The following is a 15,402-nucleotide window of genomic DNA, read 5'->3' on the forward strand; positions in this document are numbered from 1 at the left end:
AACCCTGTGGAAATGTCCTTGTAGTAAGGAATTGCAGCCTCCTGCTAACAACCAGCACTAGCTTGCCAGTCATATGTGTGAGCCACTTTGGAAACAGATCCTAGTCCCAGCCAAGCCTTCAAATGCCAGAGCCTATTGTGAGGGATGGGGTTTGTCAGGCAGATCAGATCTGCATTTGACAAGCAGCAAATCAATGAAGTAGATACCTGCACAGCTGAAAGTGGAGGGAGAAGATACAATTGATGTGTTGGGCAGCAAAAAAGGAGGCATCTATTAAAAAAAGAGTACTTGCTAGCCAGGCATGGTGGCACATGCCTGTAATCCCACCTGCTTGGGAGGCTGAGGCAGGAGAATCACTTGAACCCAGGAGGTAGAGATTGCAGTGAGCTGAGATCGTGCCATTGCACTCCAGCCTGGGCAACAAGAACGAAACTCCATCTCAAAAAAAAAAAAAAAAAGTACCTGCTACTTGAACCCAGAACTGTGTTCTACAGACAAAGACACATTCTCAGTTAGAAAACTACAATTTCGTTCCAGGATACGCTAATAAGTAGAGTTTAGTTTTCTTTATTCTTTCATTTTCTTTAATTTATATGTCTGTGTACAAGCACACTGCTTTTGTTCTTGGGTTTATTAAATTATTTTTACTGAATGGCCAGTGGTATGTTTTGATTGGCATCAAATGGAAATGGGGTGGGGAGAAACTGTTTTTGTTAAAATGCTCCTTTTCTCCATTAATGGCATGGCAATTTAACTTTAATTTTTTTTAATGAAAAGTCTCACATATTTATTACTGAACCCAGGCAACCAATGCATTCATAACAGATTCAGAGAGAAAAAAATGTATGCCCAATAAAACATGTCCAACTCTCCAGATAATGGTGACATTTTCAGCTTGATATGGTAATGTGATGGTGACACTCAGGCAACATAAATATGTGTGCCATCTCATGTGCAATTACTAATAGACCCAGCTTAGTTCTTCTCCAATGTCTCCTTTTGGAGTTGTACCTGATTTTATTACCAGTTTTCATCTGAATCCACTGGGGAATGGAACGATTTTGCTTTTGTTTCTTGGCCGTGAATCGCTTAATTCTGAAAGTCTTGTGAGAAGATCTGGTGAGAAGCACAGTCAAGTACACACCACGATGGCAGAGAAAAAAAGAGAAGGGGCTTGACACTTTTTTTTTTCTTTTGAGACAAAGTTTTGCCTTGTTGCCCAGGCTAGAGTGCAATGGCGCCGTCTCGGTTCACTGCAACCTGCGCCTCCTGGGTTCAAGCAATTCTCTGGCCTCAGACTTCCGAAGAGCTGGGATTACAGGTGCCCGCCACCAAACCCAGCTAATTTTTGTATTTTTGGTAAAGACGAGATTTCACCATGTTAACCAGCCTGTTCTCAAACTCCTGACTATTGTTTCTGCTATAAGCTGTCAGTCCTCTTCATTGTGGTATGAACAAGATTATTTTGTGTGTGTTTGAAACTGATGGGGATGGTCTGCCTGCCGCTCCGTGCATCACTTTCAACACTGTCTTGTCCCAACTCAAAATGAGTTCTTCATTTACAAACTGTTGATTTCTTTTGGGCATCGTCTCCATAACCTTTTCATAAAACATCAATGATTTCTTTATTCCTCTACCCAAACTTTACCATAAGTATTCTTTTTTTGAGACAGTATCTTGCTCCATCACCCATACTGGAGTGCAGTGGCATGATCACAGCTCACTGCAGCCTCGACCTCCCAGGCTCAAGCCATCCTCCCACTGAAGACTCCATAATAGCTGGCCCTACAGGCATGTGCCACCATGCCCAGCTAATTTTTGTATTCTTTGTAGAGAAAGGGGTTTCACCATGTTGCCCAGGCTGGTCTTGAATACTTGGGCTCATGTGACCCACCTGCCTTGGCCTCTGAAAGTGCTGGGATGCCAGCCACGGTGGCTCACGCCTATAATCCCAGCACTTTGGGAGGCTGAGGCGGGCGGATCACGAGGTCAGGAGATCAAGACCATCCTGGCTAACACGGTGAAACCCCGTCTCTACTAAAAATACAAAAAATTAGCTGGGCGTAGTGGTAGACGCCTGTAGTCCCAGCTACTCAGGAGGCTGAGGCAGGAGAATGGTATGAACTCGGGAGGTGGAGCTTGCAGTGAGCCGAGATTGCACCACTGCACTCCAGCCTGGGCGACAGAGCCAGACTCCATCTCAAAAAAAAAAAAAAAAGAAAAGAAAGTGATGGGATTACAGGCCTGAGCCCCTGCATCTGGTCTCATTGTAAATTTGACGTTTCCTCTTGTTTCAATTTTAGCAGAATTTATATTGCTTTGATAGAGTCTCTTTTCAAACTCATGTCTTATCCTTCTGAGTGCCTCAAACTAGAGCCTGTTCAGACATGTTATAGAGCCTGTTCAGACATGTTATAAAAGATTTGTAACCGGTGGCTCACGCCTGTAATCCCAGCACTTTGGGAGGCCGAGGCGGGCGGATCACGAGGTCAGGAGATGGAGACCATCCTGGCTAACACGGTGAAACCCCGTCTCTACTAAAAATACAAAAAATTAGCCGGGCGTGGTAGCGGGCGCCTGTAGTCCCAGCTACTCGGGAGGCTGAGGCAGGAGAATGGCGTGAACCCGGGAGGCGGAGCTTGCAGTGAGCCGAGATCGCGCCACTGCACTCCAGCCTGGGCGACAGAGCGAGACTCCGTCTCAAAAAAAAAAAAAAAAAAAAAAAAAAAAAAAAAAAAAAAAAAGATTTGTACCAGTTTATTTTGGTGCAAAAAGGGTGGAATTCATGCACAATTTTCTCATAATACGTATTTTTCCATGAGCTTCTTGAAGACCCCTTGTACTAGAAAACAGTATTCAAAAGGATATATAAAAGGATTGTAGATATGCAAGTGTCACTTACTTCTGGGATGCCAGGATGATTCAACATATTCAAGCAAATCAATGTGATATACCACTTGAAGAGAATGAAAGATGAAAACACATCATCTCAATAGATGGAGAAAAAGCATTTCACAAAATTCAACTTACAGTCATCATAGAAATCCTAAACAAAATAGATAGAGGAGGAAATTTACCTCAACAATAGAAATAACCAAACAGGGAAAATGGAATGCTTTTCCTGTAGGATCTCATATGATGCAACAATGCTTTCACCCTTTCTGTTCAATAAGTACTGGCTGTCCTAGCTAGAGTAATTAAATAGCAAAAGAAATAAAACTTATCCAAATCAGAAAGAAAGAAGTAAAATTATATTTGTTTGTAGATGACATGATATTCTGTGTAGAAAATCACAGTCAGCCAAAATACCACTGGAACTAATAAACACATTCAGTGTGTTTGCAGAATAAATTATCAGCACCAAAAATTAGTTGAATTTCCATACATTAACAATAAACAATTTTAAACAAAAATTTAAAAACACTTCCATTTGCTAGAGAACTTAAAGAAATACTTAGGCATAAACGTAAAAAGCTGAGAATTTCCTACCTTGAAATCTATAAACATTGATCAAAATGATTAAAAACATATATAGAGATACAACCCATATTGATGGTTTGGAAAAATTAATATTGTTAAATGATTATATAACCCAGTGTGATTTAGATTCAACACAATACCCATAAAAATCCCTATCAGTTTTTGTTAAAGAAACAAAAGACAGACTGGGAAAAGTGGTTCACGTCTGCTAGCCAGGCTGGTCTCAAAGTCCTGACCTCAAGTGATCTACCCACCTTGGCCTCCCAAAGTGCTGGGATTACAGGCATGAGCCACTGCACCTGGCCCAATTCTCTTAACATAAACACTTTAATGTCAATTAATGCTTGAACTCAATGTCTTAAGTCAACTCAAACTCAAGTCAATGCTGAATTGACTCTAATGTCAATTAATCCTTGAAGGTTTGCTCTACTCATTGCATTTGGAACTATTACCTCAAAAATGAATTCTCTGATATTCTGCAAGGAGTGACCTCAGACTGAAGACCTTGCCACACATACGACATTTGTAAGATTTCTGTCCATTATGGATTCTCTGATATCTAATGTGGTGTGAACGTGAAGTAAAGGTTTTGCCACAATCATCACATTTGTAAGGTTTCTCTCCTGTATGAGATCACCAATGAACTGCAAGGTATGAACATTGTCTGAAAAATCTGCCACATTTATTACACTTGTAAGACCTCTCTTCATTATGGATTCTCCAGTGTTTTGCAATGGTTGTAGCGTTACTGAAGACTTTGCGACAATCATTAGTAAAGTTTCCCTGTACTGTGGATTGCTTGATGGTGAGTAAGTGTTGACTGCCCACTAAAGGCTTTGTCACACTTATTACACTTGTACAGTTCCTCTCCAGTGTGAATTCCAGTACGTTGTGCCAGGTGTGAACCACACCCAAAATCCTTGTCACAAACCTTGCATTTCTATGGTTCCTCTCCAGTATGAACTCTCCTGTGTATTTCAAGGGGTGATTTGAAATTGAAAACTTTGTCACATTCTTCACATTGGTAAGGTTTCTCTCCAGTATGAAGTCTATGATGACATGCAAGGCGTGATTGTTGCCAAAAACCTTGCCACATTCATTACATTTGCAAGATTTCTCTCCAGTACGATGTCTATGATGACATTCAAGGTTTGATTTTCAATTAAAAACCTTGCCACGTTCATTACACTTGTAAGATTGCTCTCCAGTATGAAGTCTACAATGACATGCAAGGTTTGATTTGTGATTAATCAAAGATTTCATTATTCCTCTACCCAAACTTTACCATAAGTATTCTTTTTTTGAGACAGTATCTTGCTCCGTCACCCATACTGGAGTGCAGTGGCATGATCACAGCTCACTGCAGCTTCGACCTCCCAGGCTCAAGCCATCCTCCCACTGCAGACTCCACAATGGCTGGCCCTGCATGCATGTGCCACCGTGCCCAGCTAATTTTGTGATTAAAAACCTTGCCACATTCATTACACTTGTAACATTTCTCTCCAGTATGAATGGCCTTATGCATTACAAGAGATGAATTTTGAACGAAGGTCTTGTCATACTCATTACACTTGTAAGGTTCTTCTCCAGTGTGAATTACAGTATGTTGTGCCAAGTGTGAATCACATCCAATAAGCCTTGTCACAAATCTTACATTTGTATGGTTTCTCTCCAGTATGAATTCTCCTATGTCTTCCAAGATGTGATTTGTGAATGAAAACTTTGTCACATTCTTCACATTTGTAAGGTTTCTCTCCAGTATGAAGTCTATGATGATGTGCAAGGTTTGATTGTTGATTAAAAACCTTGCCACATTCATTACACTTGTAAGGTTTCTCTCCAGTATGAATTGCCTTGTGAACTAAGAGGGCTGAATTGTGACCGAAGGTCTTGCCACACTCATTACACTTGTAAGGTTTCTCACCAGTGTGACATCTATGGCATGCAAGGTATCGCTTCTGATTAAAGACCTTGCCACATACATCATATTTATATTGTTTCTCTCCTAAATGGATTTTCTGATGTTTTTTTAAGAGTGAGCTACAATTGGCTGAGTGCGGTGGCTCACACCTGTAATCCCAGCACTTTGGGAGGCCAAGGCAGGCAGATCACAAGGTCAGGAGATCAAGACCATCCTGGCTAACACGGTGAAACCCTGTCTCTACTAAAATACAAAAAATTAGCCGGGCATGGTGGCGGGGCGCCTGTAGTCCCACCTACTCGGGAGGCTGAGGCAGGAGAATGGCACGAACCTGGGAGGCAGAGCTTGCAGTGAGCCAAGATCGCACCACTGCACTCCAGCCTGGGTGACAGAGCGAGACTCTGTCTCAAAAAAAAAAAGAGTGAGCTACAATTAAAGGCTTTGCTGCTCTCATTACATTGGAAAGATTTTTCTCTCATGTGTACTTCCTGTTTTTGTGTGAGTAATGAAGAATGGGGGGAATTATTCCCATACTTATTAGAAATATGGGTTTGGGGCCTACAAGAAATTCTTTGGGATGCTGAAACTGAGAAAGCATCATTGATAGACTTCTCAACTTGATTAACAATTTTCCTTTCAGGCTGAAATGTGTGCATTTCAGTCAGATGCGAATGAAAGCTTGATCCAAGCTGATCTTTAATAGGCTTGTTTCCAGCATACCTTTGATCATATTGATCTGTACTACCCATCAACTTTTTTATTTCTGTCATGGGTGCTTCATGGCCATTTCTTTCATCTTCTTGCCACTGAAACACAAAGTCATGAATATCTTTCTCAATTTCCTGGAAGCAAAAATCTCCAATGTGATGACTTGCAAGTCTTTACAATGTGCCTATGTGGAACACTTCTGTATTGCCTTGCCCTGTTGATGACAACTTCTTCATCATGCATTTGGAAGAGATATCCGGGGAGGTCAGGTTCCTATAATTCTCCAACATCACGTCTCTGTATAAAGTCCTCTGGGCAGGGTTCAGGCATTTCCACTTCTCCTGAGATAATTCTATGGCCACGTCCCTGAATGTCAATAGACCCTGAGGAAGAGCCATCCCTGACCCCTTTGCTTTCCTCTTCTTTTTCCAGGTTTCTTCCTCGTGTACCAAGAGTCTTTAGAAGTCAATCCACCGTGGTCTGATCTTCACTCCACGGGATCCACTTCCTGATCCAATTTAACTTTAATCTTTACATGCTTTATATTTTTAATGAAGAAAGTGAGGATTTTTTTTTTTTTTTTTTTTTTTGAGACAGAGTCTCACTCTGTCGCCCAGGCTGGAGTGCCGTGGTGTGATCTCTACTCACTGCAACCTCCACCGTAAGCGATTCTTGTGCCTTGGCCTCTCGAGTAGCTGAGACTACAGGCATGTGCCATCATGCCCAGCTAATTTTTGCATTTTTAGTAGAGAGATGGGGTTTTGCCATGTTGGCCAGGCTGGTCTTGAACTCCTGACCTCAAGCGACCTTCCCGCCTTGGCCTCCCAAAGTGCTGGGATTATAGGCATGAGCCACCGCACCCAGACTGAAAGTGAGGAATTTAGAATAAGCTCTGACTCCTGTAGGACCATAGTACCTTAAATCCTAAAGATGAAAACTCAAAGAGTAGAAATAATAATAATAAATTATACTGATTCTTGTGATTTGGGTTTTTGTATATCAGTTTTTTGGGCAGTTAACCCATCATCTTCAAGAAAACTGATAGCAAATGTCCATATAATGTTGAAGGTCTAAACCCTGAAACAAACAAAAAACAAACAGCAATGACAATGAACCTGGCATCAAGAAAGATGCTGGGCTCAGTGAGATGGCTCATGTCTGTAATCCCAGCACTTTGGGAGACCAAGACAGGAGGATTGCTTGAGCCCAGGAGTTTGAGATCAGCCTGTGCTACATGGCAAAATCCCAAATCTAAAAAAAAAAAAAAAAAAAAATTAGCCTGTTGTGGTAGCATGCACCTGTAGTCCCAGCTACTGGGGAGGCTGAGGTGGGAGGATCGTATGAGCCCAGGGAGGTCAAGGCTGCAGTGAGCCATGATTGCACCACAGCACTCTAACCTGGGAGACAGAGCTAGACCCTATCAAGAAAGAAGAGAAGAGGAAGAGGAAGAGAAGAGGAAAGGAGAGGAGAGGAGAGAAGAGAAGAGGAGAGAAGAGAAGAAAAGAGAAGAGAAGAGAAGAGAAAGAAAAAAAGGAAGGAAGGGAGAAAGGGAGGGAGGGAGGAAGGAAGGAAGGAAGGAAAAAGAAAGAAGGAAAGGAAGGAAGGAAGGAAAAAGGAAGAAGGAAAGGAGGAAGGGAAGGAAAGAAAGAAAAGGAAGAGGAGGAGAAGGGGAAGAAGGAGAAAAGCCACAACTCTGAAGGCCTCCTAACATTATAACTGAAGGGACCCTTTGTGAACCAGAGAAATAGGCAAAGACAAAACAGAATTTCCAGAAAGGAAAGAAAACAAAGAAGAGAAAAATATAGTTAAGAAAAATAGCTTCTGATTTTATGCTACATGCTAAACAAATGTTCCTAACATCATTAACATCATCTTTGGAAAACGATCTGACTTTGAGCCAGCCACAGAGTGCCACTGTTGGTTAGTAAGAACGTCGTCCATTAGCTCAGATGGGAGGATGAGGTACTAAAGCTTTGATAGCTGCAGATGGAGTTTATATATTACCATATCACCAACATACCAACAATGCTGTCAAGCAAACAAGGGTGATTAGACTGGAAAACATCAACAAATGGCTTAAATACATTATCTCATCTTCCACATGTTTCTACCAAAGAAGGAAGACAATTGCTATAGAACCAATAATAACAACCAATATGGGATGTCACAAGTCTGTCTTTCAAAACTTGGAAAAGTTTTGTTGCTTCATATAGAAGCATGCTCTAGCTTCTTTAGCAAAAGCTACACTCTATTTCATCTAATTCCTCCAGAATTTGTGTGCACGGCAAAGCAACTTGGGTACTGTGGTTCAGGAAGACGCCATCACATTTTGTTTATGAATTCTCAAGCCTCACAATGTTAGGAATGACAGTCGGAGAGGTAATTTCCACGAGTTAGACGTTCCAGTGCGCAAACCATTTCAGTGGATGCGAGTGCAGTGTTTATCTGCCTTTTCTCATAAAGTCATATAAATGTAAATTTCATGGTTTCCTGTATTTCCCTCCATCAAGTCAAGTAGTGCATATTAACTACTTGATGAGTTCCTCCCTTCACCAGAGGAAAAAACAAAACCCTTGCTCATTTCGCTAGTGGATCCTGGATCACAGAGAGGATATTTTTCTATTCAGGCCTATAGTCTGGGGCTGCCCAGAGCAGCTCTGATCACATGTAGGGCTTCATAAAAACAAATGCAGCCACTCTCAGGTCTGTTTGAGCCAGCAGTCTGAAGAGACTTCAGGCCTCCCAGAGCACCTCTGTTAATTAAGAGGATGGGTTTCAGCACCTCACTTGGTTACCCAAGGGAGAAGGAATGTTGGAGGAGAAATCCCTTCTAGGACAGGAATCTCCTCCTGGACACACGATGGTAGTGTACACACACACACCCTCAGGAGACGAGACACTTGGGCCCTCCTGACTCTTTCAGGTGGTGCAGGGTTCTAGCCTCCTGGAGGGCCCCACCTTTCCCACAGCCCCATGCCCCCTCTTCTGAGGGAGTAGGAGAAAGAGAACAATTTCCTCTCCGTCCCTTTCTCTGTCTCTCTCTCTCTCCTCTTCCTCTTTTTTTTTCTCTCTCTCTCTACACACACACACACACACACACACACACACACACACACCAGGTTGTGAATTAAGACACTGATGGCCTCCTCCAGGCTATACACATTTTGAGGCTCTGTAAAAACTGGCTAAGAGGAGACCCAATAGAAATGAATCCAGAGATGTGCCAGTGGGAAATCAATTGACCTGCAAGTAGTAAGTTACAATTTACTTACATGTTCACACTGCTGAGCATGGAAAGTGAAGTATCTGGGATAATGAATGCCCCCTATCCTGTCCATATAATTCTGTACCAACACTGGTATCATTTTGGCAACACTCAGTGCTTTTTTGTTCATGATGGTTTTCATCCCCAGTAATATGCACAGCTCTTATTTTATCTTAGAGCTTCAAAAGAAAACATATTGAGACAAGCTTCTTCATGGCTGGTCATCTAACATGCTCTCCTTTATTTCTAAGGGAACAAAGTACATATTTTCTCCAATGCAACTGAAATTTCAACTCCTGCTATTTTCTTTTAGGGCTTTGGGGAGTCAGTGTTAGTCAAATACTAATGACAGTCAAAAGAGCTAGAATTTATTATATAATTTTCCATTTACAGAAATCCAAATGATATTTAAAATAAGAATAATTTCAGAACTAGTACATCGCTTTGTTGAAATAATCTGTTCAAAACCTCATAGTTCAAATCATATACAAATGCAAATTTACCGGCATATATGAGTATCTAACATGAAATTTTTTAAATGTTGAAATCTTCAGATTCCAGAGAGATAAAATATTTTGTAAAATGCTCAACCTCTTGGAATTGTCTTCAGTCAGGTCTGTGGTTCACATATATAAACTTACTCAGTTGGGATGGCATAGATATTATTGTCTTGTTTGGCCCAGACAATATGAACGCAATGTACTTTGAGGGTCTTTAGGGCTTGTCCCCAGAATATTGCTTTTAAGACCTTATTTCAGTTGGCTAACGACTAAAAAATAGAATTTGTGGAACAGCTTCTTGTCAAAATCACATCAATTGCTCCTTAATTTTTGTCTTACAGACCAGTGTTATACAGATATAAACTTCCTAGGGAAATGCTTATAATAGGCATTAGTTGGTTAAGATTTCAAACTCTGAGCTATCTCATCATTTTACAGCATATGCTCAAAGTGGAAAATATGGCCCATTACTTCTTCACATTTAGAAGTAATACTTTGAATTATGTAGAAGATAAACTGATGGCATTCCATATGCTCTGAGAGAGAGTTCAAGGTCAGTCAGCAGTTATTAAGTTGCCACTGAAGGACAAACATTGCCCTCAGGAAAGCAGCGACAACTCCATGGATGAGAGGTACTGGCTGTGTTAGGCCGTTCTTGCGTTGTTAGAAATGCCTGAGACTGAGCCAGGCGTGGTGGTAATCCTATAATCCCAGCACTTTGAGAGGCCGAGGCAGGCGGATCACGAGGTTAGGAGCTCAAGATCAGTCTGACCAACATGGTGAAACCCTGTCTCTACTGCACAGGTTGCAGTGAGCCGAGATTGCACTACTGCCCTCCAGCCTGGGCGAGAGCCAGACTCCATCTCAAAAAAAAAAAAGTGACAATTAGGAGCATTTAGTAAAATTGATCTTCCATATTTATTAAGACTTCTATAGGTCATAAGTAAGTGTATTCAGAAATAAACTAAGCAAACTGTGATAAATAAGGCCAGGAATGCCTTTTATATAGTTACACAGGAAAAGTAAACCTAAAGGTATTAGGACTCATATATCATAGCTAAACCCTGACAAACAGAAATTACTTTTAGTTTGCACCATCTAGAGGTGAAAAAAAGAATTCTGAATTTATCCTACAAAGCTTTCAGATCTTTTTTTTTTTTTTTTTTTTTTTTGCTCATGAGGTTGCTAGCTGTCTTACAAATATTTGATTATTTTTTAAAATCTTAGAAGAGTAGAAATTCAGTATACCACCTTAGCCACTTGATGTCTACTTTGTGTCTGTTAGAAAGGGTTGGGGACAAAGTTGCACTCAGTGACAACAAAACACTACCATCAACGTAAATACCTCAAAATGAACTTCTGATTAGAAGGATTTTTTGGCTGGGAGTGGTGGCTCATGCCTAGAATGCCAGCAGCACTTTGGGAGGCCGAGGTGGGAGGATTGCTAAGGCCAGGAGTTGGAGACTAGCCTGGCTAACAGAAAGACCTCACCTGTACAAAAATTACAAAATTAGCTGAGCATAGTGGCACACTCCTGTAATCCTAGCTACTTGGGAGGCTGAGATAGGAGAATTGCCTGTGCCCACAAGTTCAAATTTGCAGTGAGCCATGATCACACCACTGCACTCCAGCCTGGGCAACAAAGTGAGAGCCTGCCTCAAAAAAAAAAAAAAAAAAAAAAAAAAAAATCTAGCATGGTCCTCATGGTGCTTAGATTGTAATGCTTCTGTCATTATTAGTCATTATTTCATTATGTAATTTTTAGTCAAAATAATTTTTCCCCTAAATTATTTTGGCTCACTCTGAAAGAATTGAAGCTGATACATTTTGAGCGTTCTTGTGTATATGTGTTTGAACATCCTTGTCTAAGCGAGCACCCTTATTGTAGTAAAGTTTTCACTGTAGGAGTTTTTTTGTTGGTTTGTTTGTTTTTTTGAGATGGAGTCTTGCTCTTGTCGCCCAGGCGGGAGTGCAATGGCACAATCTTGGCTCACTGCAACCTCCGCCTCCTGTGTTCAAGTGATTCTCCTGCCTCAGCCTCCCAAGTAGCTGGGATTACAGGGGCCCACCACCATGCCCAGCTAATTTTATTGTATTTTTAGTAGAGATGGGGTTTCACCATGTTGGCCAGGCTGGTCTCAAACTCCTGACCTCAGGTGATCCGCCCCTGCCTCAGCCTCCCAAAGTGCTGGGATTACAGGCGTGAGCCACTGCACCCAGCTATTGTAAGACTTTAATTATAATCTATAGATGCATTCTCCAAGTTATTTTGTACAAGATCTAACTGTGTGCTGTCTACAACAGAATCGTTTTGGACCTAAGGGGCACACATAGGCTAAAAGTGAAAGGGTAAAAAATGATATTTCATGCAAACAGGAACCTAAAGAGAGTAGGGTAACCATAATTACATCAGACTAAATAGACTTTACAACAAAAACTTGACAATTCCCATGGAGTATCTTTATCCACCCTTTAAAAAAAATCCATTCAGCCAATCTATGTCTTTTAATTGGCATGTTTAATCTATTAAAGTAATTACTGAGCCAGGCACAGTGGCTCATGCCTATAGTGCCAGCCACTTGGGAGGCTGAGACGGGGGATCACTTGAGCCCAGGAGTTTAAGGTTGCAGTGTACTATGATCTGCACTCCAGCCTGGGCGACAGAGCAAGGCTCATCTCTAAAATTAAGTAATAACAAAAGTATCCGTAGACAGATGAACAGATAAGCAACATGTGGTATATTCATACAATAAAATATTGTTTAGCCATATCAAGATTGATGTTGTGATATACACTACGACATGGATGAATCTTGAAAACATTATGTTAAGCCGGGCGCGGTGGCTCATGCCTGTAATCCCAGCACTTTGGGAGGCCGAGGCGGGCAGATCACGAGGTCAGGAGATCGAGACCACGGTGAAACCTCGTCTCTACTAAAAATACAAAAAAATTTAGCCTGGCGTGGTGGCGGGCCCCTGTAGTCCCAGCTACTTGGGAGGCTGAGGCAGGAGAATGGCAAGAACCCGGGAGGCGGAGCTTGCAATGAGCCGAGATCGCGCCACTGCACTCCAGCCTGGGCGACAGAGCGAGACTCCGTCTCGAAAAAAAAAAAGAAAAGAAAAGAAAAGAAAAGAAAACATTATGTTAAGTATAGTAAGCCAGACAAAATGGCAAGGATTGTATGATTCCACTTCTATAAGGTATCGAGAACAACTGAATTCATAGAAAAAGAGAATAGTAGTTTCCAGGGGCGGGTTGGGGACAGGGAGACGGGGATTATTGGTGACAGAGTTTCTGTTTCAGGAAATAAAGTTTCAGAAATAGTGGTGATAGTTACACGACATGGTGAATGTACTTAATGCCACTGAATTGGAAACTTAAAAATGGTTAAAATGGTAAGCCTCATGTTCTGTATAATTTACCACAATTTTTTTTATTTTTTTATGTTATTTATTTATTTATTTATTTATTTATTTATTTATAGACGGAGTCTCGCTCTGTCACCCAGGCTGGAGTGCAGTAGCGTGATCTCCGCTCGCGGCAACCTCCGCCTCCCGGATTCAAGTGATTCTCCTGCCTCAGCCTCCCGAGTAGCTGGGATTACAGGTGCATGCCATCACGCCCGGTTAATTTTTGTATTTTTAGTAGAAACGAGGTTTCACCATGTTGGTCAGGCTGGGCTCAAACTCCTGACCTCCTGATCCTCCTGCCTCGGCTTCCCAAAGCGCTGGGATTACAGGCGTGAACCATCGGGCCTGGCCAATTTACCACAATTTTAACAAGACAGCAGGAACTCAAGATGGCTCAGGGAGGAGCTGATGCCCTCGGGAGAGCTGACATCTTCAGCCCTCACTCCACAGTTCTCTGGGCTCCTACCCTTGTTTCATTTCCCTCATTTTTTTTTTTTTTTTTTTTTTTTTTTTTTTTTTTTTTTTTTGAGACGGAGTCTCACTCTCTCGCCCAGGCTGGAGTGCAGTGGCGCGATCTCTGCTCACTGCAAGCTCCGCCTCCCGGGTTCACACCATTCTCCTGCCTCAGCCTCCCGAGTAGCTGGGACTACAGGCACCCGCCACCGCACCCGGCTAATTTTTTGTATTTTTGGTAGAGACGGGGTTTCACCGTGTTAGCCAGGATGGTCTCAATCTCCTGACCTCGTGATCCGCCTGCCTCGGTCTCCCAAAGAGCTGGTCCCTCACTTTTTACTAACTCAGCCACATGTGTTTTTAAAAATTGTATTTTATGTAGCATTTATATTTTTATAGCGGAAATAGTTTTCAAAATATTTATCATATTGCCGTAATGTAAATATTCCGAACTTATTTTTTTAATTCTTCTGAAGTCCCATTATGTGTTTTTTTAAAAGTCTACTAGATATACTGTTATATTTTGTTAAAATCCCATGGCATTGGAGAGTATGTATATAGTACATTCCCACTTGTGTTTTAGTAAAGGGGGTCAGAGACGGATTTGGACTCACTATTTTTACGCAAATAATATGCTAGTGGAGTACATCTGTAACTGCTAACAGTTTCTTCTGGAGAGAGAGAAAGGAGACCTAGGGATCTGAGGTAAGAGGAACAGTGGTTTTTGGACTGCTTTCATCTTTTACCGTGTGTGTGTGTGTGTGTGTGTGTGTGTGTAGTTTTCACTTAAAAAAAAAAACTAATTAATTTTGGCCAGGCGCAGTGGCTCACACCTGTAATCCCAGAACTTTGGGAGGCTGAGCTGGGCGGATCACCTGAGGTCAGGAGTTCAAGACCAGCCTGACCAACATGGTGAAACTCCAGCTCTACTAAAAATACAAAAATTAGCTGGGCATGGTGGTAAGCCTCTGCTAAGCTACTCAGGAGGCTGAGGCAGGTGAATCACTTGAAACCAGGAGGCAGAGGTTGCAGTAAGCAGAGATCACGCCATTGCACTCCAGCCTAGGCAACAGAGTGAGACTCTGTCTCAAAAAAAAAAAAAAAAAAAAAGCCTAATTTTTTGAAAGGGACTCCAACTTCCAGTTTTCCACAGAAAATACATTAAATACAAAAAAATTAGCCAGGTGTGGTGGCGGGCGCCTGTAGTCCCAGCTACTCGGGAGGCTGAGGCAGGAGAATGGCGTGAACCCGGGAGGTGGAGTTTGCAGTGAGCCGAGATCCTGCCACTGCACTCCAGCCTGGGCAACGGAGCAAGACTCCGTCTCGGAAAAAAAAAAAAAAAAAAAAAAGAAAATATATTAAATAATGTATATTTTTTGTGAGCTTTTGAGATTGCTTTTGAAAAAGAGAAAAAATGTACATTTTATTACAACCATGTTGTTGTTACAAGTTACAACAGAAATGTACATTCTGTTACAACCATGCTGCTTTAGGTTTATACAACTTTCTCCTTTAAGGAACTCATTTACCTGCTGAATTCTTACCTGCAAGCCTCAGGGAGGTGAGCCTGAACGAGGGTTACCAAATCATGGGCAAAAGGTGGCCATGAGCACCCTGCACTGCAGGCCTTCATCTCCAATTTTCCCTCAGCAGGGCAGCTTTTTC

At 41.8% G+C, this 15,402-nt stretch overlaps 1 protein-coding gene, 1 long non-coding RNA gene and 1 pseudogene across 2 annotated transcripts in view; 1 reads left to right on the top strand and 2 right to left on the bottom strand.

The window, feature by feature from the left end:
• Positions 1-10,222, top strand: part of LOC134809956 (uncharacterized) — an 83,026-nt gene extending 72,804 nt beyond the window's left edge. The window contains exon 4 of the long non-coding RNA XR_010156898.1: positions 6,542-10,222. This is a non-coding gene — a long non-coding RNA (uncharacterized LOC134809956). The remainder of the gene's footprint in view (positions 1-6,541) is intronic.
• Positions 876-1,587, bottom strand: LOC129144158 (large ribosomal subunit protein eL39-like). Its single transcript, XM_054685379.2, has 2 exons — positions 1,568-1,587; positions 876-1,116 (listed from the first exon to the last, which is right to left on the bottom strand). The coding sequence occupies exons 1-2, from the start codon at positions 1,585-1,587 to the stop codon at positions 891-893; spliced, it is 246 nt and encodes an 81-aa protein (XP_054541354.2). The 3' UTR covers positions 876-890.
• Positions 3,911-6,575, bottom strand: LOC107974701 (zinc finger protein 701-like; annotated as a pseudogene).
• Positions 10,223-15,402: the final 5,180 nt, after the last annotated feature.

The sequence above is a fragment of the Pan troglodytes genome, chromosome 4 (genome assembly GCF_028858775.2).
Source record: "Pan troglodytes isolate AG18354 chromosome 4, NHGRI_mPanTro3-v2.0_pri, whole genome shotgun sequence".
NCBI lineage: Eukaryota > Metazoa > Chordata > Mammalia > Primates > Hominidae > Pan > Pan troglodytes.

Excerpts from the sequence above, each read along its gene's own strand:
- LOC129144158 (XM_054685379.2), bottom strand. The coding sequence starts at position 1,587 with ATGCCCAAAAGAAATCAACA. Across the intron at positions 1,117-1,567 it reads ATGCCCAAAAGAAATCAACA|ATCTTCTCACAAGACTTTCA; the intron begins GTTTGTAAATGA and ends GCTTCTCACCAG.